Source organism: Neophocaena asiaeorientalis, unplaced genomic scaffold (genome assembly GCF_003031525.2).
Source record: "Neophocaena asiaeorientalis asiaeorientalis breed wild unplaced genomic scaffold, Neophocaena_asiaeorientalis_V1.1 scaffold229, whole genome shotgun sequence".
Taxonomy (NCBI): domain Eukaryota; kingdom Metazoa; phylum Chordata; class Mammalia; order Artiodactyla; family Phocoenidae; genus Neophocaena; species Neophocaena asiaeorientalis.
In genome coordinates this window covers 1106326-1115388 of record NW_020174096.1, presented here as the reverse complement: position 1 = coordinate 1115388, position 9063 = coordinate 1106326, and the positions used below count along the sequence as shown (strand labels likewise).

Sequence of the window (9063 nt, the reverse complement as noted above, 5' to 3'; positions counted from 1 at the left end):
AAAAAAAAAAAAAAAAAAAAAAAAAAAAAAAAAGTAAAAGATACATTTTTATGTACATATGGATCAAATAATCAATTCTCATCTGCATATTCTTTAAAAAATAAAAATAATACAACAGTACAATGGTATAAGATATAACGTTACTTGCCAAGAAATAATGACTTTAATATTATGAATAATTATTATTCTTAATGTCATAAGTTATTGCTGTGTTCAGTTTAAAATATAACTTATAATCTTATTCAAAAGACAAGGACACATTATTATGGTAGGCAGGGATTAAACAGTCATCAATTCTCATACAGACAGAAGTGTTCTTACAAAAGCATAGCTAATTCATGTTTAATGAATAACCACACGTATTGTTTTTAATCTGAGGCCATGCAGTTTCATTAAATCAAAGATCAAAATCATTTACATGGTTGAATTAAAATTCTTAAATTATAATTAGTTCTGTTTAATAATCACATATTTATGGTATGGATATTTTATTATAGTTCATTATTTGTACATTTGCTGCTTCCAGTTGAACTCTGAGCGCAGAAGAAAAGTATCCTAGTTTACTCTCCTGTGTACCTGTGCCTCATAGTCCTGACATGTAGCTAATGTCTGCTAAATTTCAAATAATATGCTTAGAAGCACTATACAAGTGTAATATAACTTAAAAAAATCACACATTGAAATTCTGGTTATTTTATCAGCAGGGGCTCAACCTTTGATTGCATTCTGTCACTGAGAGTCACTGAGCAGAAATTGTGTAGCTAACAAAGCCTCAGTAAGATCAAAGACAAATTTTAACCCTATTTATTTATTAAGATTTAGTGCAATTAAGTATTTATGAAAATTGTGTGGCATAACTTTTTCAGGTCCTTCATCAAAATCCTTACTATATTTTTACTTAAATATGTTGTTTAAAAGATTTTGCCTCAGATTGAGCATGGGTTAATAGCTCTCTCAACACTGTATTTATGTCACCAACAATATACTTAAGATACTGGCTCTCCTTTGTTCATCAATCAGTCTGTCCAACCATCCATACGTACACCCATCTGCTGTCTTATGCCAATTAAGGCCTGAAGAAAGCTACGTGATATTTACTTGAATAAATATTCATTTTACTGAGATGTGGGTTTCTTGAGGGCAATAATTATGTTTTCTTTATATCTGTTTGCTTGCCAGGCCTCCATAGAGTTAATAATTGTACGTGTATGAATTATTAGTGATAGGAACCCTGGCCAAATTTGTGTATATATATAAGCAGTTGCTAGAAGGAGACTAAGGTAGATCTGTGAATCCAAATGTCAGATTACAGCAGCCAACAGCCTCAGCTAAAGAAACAAATAGCAGATGGCATTTATTATTTGTCTTAAAAAATAAAGAAATAGTTCATGTGGGGAAAAAGCAGCAGTGGTTGTTCTTGCATTGCTCTCATTGAGACATCATTTCATTCTTTCACAAAAGAGAAAAGATAGACTTCGAAGTGACATCCCTGGGAAAGTCTTTCAAAGGCAGGCTGTGAAAGGGGCAGCTGTAGAAATTGCTCCTAAGGTCAACCCAAGAGATGATTTTAGTGCTCTCTGTCATCAAGTAGTGTGAAGTTTCTGGAAAAACCCAGAACATGCTTGATTCTAAGCTAAGGATTCAGAATGAACTGAAGAAGCAGTGGTCAATAACAGAGATTAAGAATGGCCATATTGTACCATAGCTCTTTTTTCTTTAAAAGTTTGCTCTAGACCAGCGCTTCTCAACATTTTTTATTTGCGGGTCCATCAGAAAAAACGTCCTTTGTGAAGTGTACTGGAAGGGATTTGGAGTCACAGATGGGGCTGCTCACAGCCACAGGTGACTGGTCTAGGGACTCTAGCTGCCCCAGGCCCTATCCTGCTGCTCTGAGAAGTGAGGATGTCCATATCTCATGGGCCCACAGCGGTAAATCTCTGGCAAGACCAAGTGGAGGCTTCTGCAGAGAAAGGACTTGTGATAGACACTGCGATTTCCCTCCCTTTTCCCTCAAAACAGAGCCACGGTTTTATTCAGGAAAACAACTTACACAGCTAAAGTCTACAATTCCCAGCTTCCCAATCTGCTAGGTATGGCCATGTGACTGAATTCTGACTAATAAGGCATAAGCAGAAATGTTATATGGGGCTTCTGGGAAGGCTCGTATAGGGAGCGATTTCAGATTGGATGTCCACTTTTTGCCTCTCCTCCTTCCTGATATTGGAACGTGGGCCAAATGGCCGGAGCCTTGGAAGCTATCTCTTATTTGCGAATGTGACTTTGAAGACAGAAACCACACATCAGGACAGTGCAACGAAAAGGAAGGCTCAGTCCTCGTTGACCTTGGAGCAGCAACACATGCCCTGGGCTGCTTACCTTCTGATTTCTATTGATATTATAGGAGAGAGAAGTAAATATCCATCTAATTTAACCCACTCTGGTTTCGGGGTTTCTAAGCTAACTGATAGAGAGGGCTAGGGTTCAGGTTGGGTTGGGAAGGCAATGAGGATGAGGGTGAATATTTGTACAGGAAGGATCTTTAAAACACTGAACCACAGACAGGGCAAGGACACTATTGAATCAAAATGGATGCTGGTACAGGGACTGGGAGATGCTGCTGTGCTTGGTGTTGATTCTGGTTGCTAAACTGTGTGGAAATCGAGGCGTCCCAAGAAAGGGGTGGGCTGCGGGGCTGCAGAGAATACCATTCACGAAAAGCAACAGAGTGTTTCAATATTTTAAGATAGTCATTCTGGTGGACACCGTTTGTTTATCACTCCGGAACACGTGGCTGGGGAGATGAGCGAAAGAGTTGGAAGAAGTGGAGTGGTTTCACGGGCCAAGGTCAAGGGTGGGCGTGGCGGGGGTCAGGTGGCAGCTGCATGGGGGAGTAGGCTTGGGCTGTGGTTATTTTAGGAGTGAGGTGAGCACTGATGAATATGGGGAGGGCTCAGAGTAGGACATCAGGAGTTTCTGCAGTGGGAAGGGGGAAAGGCGATTAATGTATACATTCTTCATTCTGCTTCACTTTCCTTTCACACTTGACTTCCTCACCACTTCTCCTTCTAGCTCATTCTTATTCCTCCTCATTTGACTCTATTCCCTCTCCTCAAAGGTATTAATATGGAACTGAAGTATATAATTCATGTATATTTTTCTTCTTTAAGAGATTTATCTCCTATTATATAAAACATAAAGGAGAAGAGTTTAGATAGTTTCCATGAAAAAAATGCAGAGAAATTCAAGCTGTTCCTATATGTGTAGTCCCTAATCAATTATTTTCTGTGAGTCAATGACCCCTAATAGGAAACAAAAGGGGAGAAGATCTTTATCTTTAGGAAAAAGAAGCCCATTAACCAGGCACTTTCTGTAAAGAACTCATTGAACTGTTTTAGTGACATTCAGTCAACAAACTCATTCAACAACTTTTTACTGCTGGTCCCTGTGCTAAATGCTGAGGATGCAACATGACAGCAACCAAACTAGAGTCTAATAATGGCTTTTTTGTGACAAATGTAAATTAATAGTAACTTGAAAAAATGTTAGTGAGTGTTTAAAAAATATGTGTGAACTTACAAGGGTAAGTATAACACAGAAAAATAAATTAACCTCACATCTCATAATAGCCACTTTCCCTTTTGATTTTACAAAAATTGTTAATGAACAACTAATCTGAATCTTAGCTCATTTATCTTCCTTAATATACGCTCTTAATGAAGATTCTACAAGGTGAAAATATCTTTGGAACAGCTATTTCAGGTAAACTATTTCTAAATATTCAAAAGTTAGAGTAGAACAGAATGCAATTTTGTGGTTACTGAGATAATTTGCATCCCACCTTTCTTTTGCTTGGAGATCCTTTTTTATTAATGCTTCAAACTTCTTAATCTCATTGGCCACATCCTTTAAAGGAAATTCATTATCAGTTTTTCACCTCTAAAAAACATTGAAAATTTTCATTTACCGCATTCATTCAAACGTACCAAGTGACATGCATTACTAATTCAAGCTAATTAGGAAGCAAGATCTGAAAAGCTACATTCTAGAATATTTTTCTATTCTGATCTGTTACTTTTAGACTAGGCTAAATATATATAAAAGAAGGTGAAAACTGCCTAACCTGAATCATTCAGTTCACAAGTCTAGCTCTGACAGTACATCAAAGGGCATTTAATGAGAATAAAGATTACCTTTATTCAGTCAGGACGTGCATTGTTAATTACAATTCTTTTAAATGAGAATAAGCATTTTTTTGGACATAAATATTTCTTTTTTTTTTTTTTTTTGCAGTACGCGGGCCTCTCACTGCTGTGGCCTCTCCCGTTGCGGAGCACAGGCTCTGGACGCGCAGGCTCAGTGGCCATGGCTCACGGGCCCAGCCACTCTGCGGCAGGTGGGATCTTCCCGGACCGGGCCACGAACCCGTGTCCCCTGCATCGGCAGGCGGACTCTCAACCACTGTGCCACCAGGGAAGCCTTGACATAAATATTTCTTTAAAATCATCTTGAGTGTTTTAAACATTTAAGGTTGTGCAACCTTACTTACACTACTAATTTGCTCTCTGAAAATTAATTTTAGCTAATCCTCTGCCTACTGCAAATCCTTATTAATAAGCTTTAATCAACCCAGGGAAACATGAGAATTAAATACTTTTACTAAAATGGGGTCAGAGAAAAAGCCTCTGTGGGTAGTACTTTTTAGAATCTAACTATAGGATTTTTTAATATTAAAAAAATGTGAATTAATATAAAATGCAATGGGTGTAGAAATCAGAGAGACCTCTCAATCTCTGCTTTAACAGCACTGTGTACTTGGGTAAAACATGTCAGTTTTCTGAGTCTCATTTTCCTTATCTAAAAAATGGGGAAAATAATACCCTACTTAGAGAATTATTTACAAATTAAAGATGATGTGAAGTGCCCAACCCACAACCTGGCATATAGCAGATGATCAATAAATGGTAGTCATTAATCTTTTTTCTTAAGGGAGAGAATATCCCTAACAATCATTATAGTAGTATACAGTGTAGATTGCAGGAATTAGTATCAAAATGTAGTATTGTTTCCTTGTGAAATATAATGAGATTATATCCTATTGGAATGATTGACAGCTGGTATGGTCTAGTAAAATATCAATAGTGTAAGTATCTTAAATTTAAATATGATGAGAGCAAGCAAGTTGCTTAACATCTCTAGGATTCATAGAAAGACAGTGCAGCATGGGGAGGAGGTATTGAGGAAAAGCAAATAGTAGGAATGGCACACGCATGGTATGGGTACCTGGACTGGCCCCTGTTGTACCCATGGGTATCATGACCCATTACAACTATGCCACTCTGGCATAGTTTGTTAGTAACCACAGAATCCACAACACAGGAGCCGCACAGATTCTGTCATTTAATAGAATTTGCCATCCCTGTCCTAAAGCTACATTCTCTGTTTCTGAACAAATAACTATAAAATGGATTGGATATGCATATGGTGGAGGAATTTTAAATAAGAAGGGACAATAACAGAAGTAATTCAAAAAGGAAGTAGGGAGTTCAGGGAAGTCTCTATATGTTTTAGGGAAAGATCATCCTTTCATTAAGATAAACACAACACATTATTAAAGGGTTATCACTTACCTCTGCCTCTGTTTTCTTTTTCAACGTTTTTTGAGTGTCAAGTGCTTTCAGAATACGGTTTGATGCGGGTTTAGGAATCTGTATGATAGCTGCTTGGATTTTAGCCATTATTTCATTTTGTCGTCTTCTGCTCAAGCGTTCCTAAATATCCCATACACGTTAGTTTAGTTATTCAGTTCATCAGAATAATATGCAATGTTATACACTCACAGGTACACAGATACACAAATTTTCCATTGAAATTTTCGGAACTCAGTAATTAACCAATGGACTGGGTGTTACAACTGTGTAATGTTAGGAAGCAAGTGTCAATATAACTTATTTTGAAAAGTATGATATTGAAACACAATTTTGGAATCCCCAAATTATGCCGATCAAATGTGTGTATTTTCATTCTGGGTAGCAACCCTCCCCCATATCACTAAAGCATCTGAAGCATTCATTTCTACCAGACAACTTAAAAAGAGGTCAAGTTGTCCCACTGTTCCAAAGAATGGCAGTTCTAGTTCTTAGCCGCAGGGAGATGCGACCATCAGCAAAGGTGGAGACAGAGAAAGGGGAAAAGTGAGGGAGAGAAAGGTGAGAGCAGGCAGAGCATGAGGCTTATACCAGGAACTGGCAGCTCAGGCTGGATTCATGCTTATGCAATGCGTAATATAGACGTAAGTGGCAAACAATATACTATGCACTAATGAGTTTCTGGAAAAATTGTTCTATAAAACCTTTTAGATTTTAAAAGATCTTTGTTCTTCCTGGAGTTTTTGAAATTTTTCAAGTTTCTCAAAATACATGTGGACAAGATCTTTGTTCGTGTGTTTATATTGTTCTTGAAACCTATGTGTAACCTGCATCAGATTGAAATCAGTTTGACGTGGTATCAGGTTTCTATGTCTCTAACTGAAGAAAGCATTTCAAGAAGATTCCATTATTAGAGAAAAAGGAGTACATTGTCATTATAAGCACACATAAAATTTGCCTTCAGAATAAAATTTCTATGAATTACTACTGTTGATGGCTAAAGCAAATTCAAGTCTCATACCAATCACTCACACCCTTAATTGATGTAAGGACAATAAAAATGCATGATATATGCTTTTATAATTAAACTTTTTGTCCTGAGTTTAATTTTCAATGAATGGTATTTGTATCCTTACAAATACATTTTCATAAAAATAATTTATAAAACCAATTTCAACATAAAAGAGATAATATAAGAAGCTAGATTCTTTCCATTACTTAAGCCACTTCCTAGTAAAAAGTGAAGAAATAATGAAAACTCCCAGGCCACCGGCAATGAGGGTACAATAGTAAAAGAAAATGAACTCTCAGTGATGATTGTGAAGTGGGACACAGAGCAATGGCTAACGTATTTAACTAAAACTTTTATATTCGAAAGTAATCTACTTAGAAGCTGATGACTTACTAAAAAAATTTTTTTAAATGGTACCATTGCTCAAACCATTCTTGGTCCTTCTTTTCTAAAACTGCCTCAGTAGATACTGACACTTACTCAGAAGATCAGTTAAGGCCCTGTGAGCTGTCTTTAAGCACTTACACACACCTCTGCTCTTTTCACTGTTAAAACTGTCCTGGCCTCCATCTTCACAGTGGCAACGAACATGTAAGGTCCTTCAACATCCTAACACCCCACTTCAACATACATATATATATTTTTTCTTCTTCAACTTAATTCTATTTCCCCCCAGCCCAGGAAATATCCATTGAGCCATCAAATAGCCTGCTGTTAAATGTGTGGAGTCAGAGTGCCTAGGTTTGAGGTTTAGCTCTGCTACCTACTAGCTTCATGAAGTTGAGCAAGTTACCTAATCTCTCTCAGTTTCATCATCTGTAAAATGGGAATACTAAAAGTACCTATCTCATAAGATGGTTGTGAAGGTCAAATGAGATAATATACATAAAGCACCTGGAACAGGGCCTGGCATCTCACTATGTATGTTCAATAAATTTTCATCATTATCGATATTAATATGTAATAGACACCTGCATATTCTTCCATCTATATCAAAGAAAAAGGCATCTCTACTTTTTTCATAAGATATCTCCTCCTTCATCTGAACCATTGATTCATTCTTCCTCTTTTCTTCTCCAGAGGGTCTCCTTCCACTTGGGTCCTCACACCACTCATCACCTGCCACTGATTCTTTTTCTCAACTGCCAAGTTGTCCCAGTCTCCATGTCCATAAAATGAACAAATAATCTCATACTTCTGTTGAGCTTCTCCCCTGCAGCTGCTGTTATTCTCTCTTCCCCTTTATCTCCATGTGTCTTGAAAGAATAGTCTATGCTCCATTCTTCCTCATCTCCACTGCAATCCATACCACTCTGCTGAAACATTTTTCTCTCCCCAAAATGTAAGCTCTAAGAGAATTGGGGGTTTTCCTGTACTACTCACTTCTGAGTGCCTGACATAAAGTAGGAGCCCAACAGATCTTTGTTCAATAAATGAGTAATTGACTTGGGAAAGTCACCATGGCCAACATTAAACCCAATGGTTTTTTGTTTGGACTCAGCTCCACAGCACTTGTAGCACTTGTTTACACTGACTGTTTTATACTTTACAAAGAATTTTCTTATATATTGTTTTTCTTGAAGTTACCAAAAAACCTAACTCTCAGGCAGGTAGAGATAAACATCCTTGTTTTTACAGTTGGAAAAAGTGAGACTGAGACTGTTCCAGGGACTGACCCAAAGTTAACCAGCTTGCACGTGAAGGAAGCAGGATGAGATACTAAGTTACTGACTTTCAGCCTAATCTAATTTCTAGCTCTCTGTGGGTGCTGAGTTCATTCTGCTACCAGACTCATAAGGGTGTCCACCAAGAGTAGACAAATCTAAAAGTGGAAGTAGCTCTCACATTTATTGTCATTGTTGCTTCATAAATTAAATTTTAAAATTTAATTATTTTCATTTATTTTTATGCACTACATCAGTATAGTACTCCCCATTATCCTACAGACCTGGAAAAGTTAATGGCCTTCACTTATCGTAAGGAAACAGCACAGGAACTACAGAGATTTGTCAACTAAAGAGTTGTATCAAATAATCAAGAGACACTTAATGAGTATTTGCAACGTTGAAAGCATTGTACTAGGCGTATTTCTTGAACTTGAGGAACTAAAAATCTTGTGAGGCCATATGACAGATAAATCATGAAAGTTAGTCAATACTATCAGCAACAGGAGGTTAACAGCAAAGAGTAACAATTACCTGTGCCCTATGAGCTCCGCAGAAAGAGTCCATGTATACTGGGAAGGCTGCACAGAGTAGACGGAGGAAAGTTTGCGGGAAGCGGAGAGAGAAGGGTGAGCTTGGGTGGTAGAGAGGGAAGAGCAGAAATATACAAGTCCTATTCAAGGACAGGCTGCCAATCAATGCAGAAGAAAGACTTTATGCTGAGGTTTATGAAGAAATGAAG

The 9063-nt window shown here is 37.4% G+C and overlaps 1 protein-coding gene across 1 annotated transcript in view; it reads right to left on the bottom strand.

The window, feature by feature from the left end:
- Positions 1 to 9063, bottom strand: part of SPEF2 (sperm flagellar and cilia associated 2) — a 173136-nt gene that overhangs the window by 144966 nt on the left and 19107 nt on the right. The window contains 3 exon segments of the mRNA XM_024754637.1: positions 3839 to 3903; positions 5628 to 5768; positions 6350 to 6520. Coding sequence (XP_024610405.1) covers positions 3839 to 3903; positions 5628 to 5768; positions 6350 to 6520 — 377 coding nt within the window.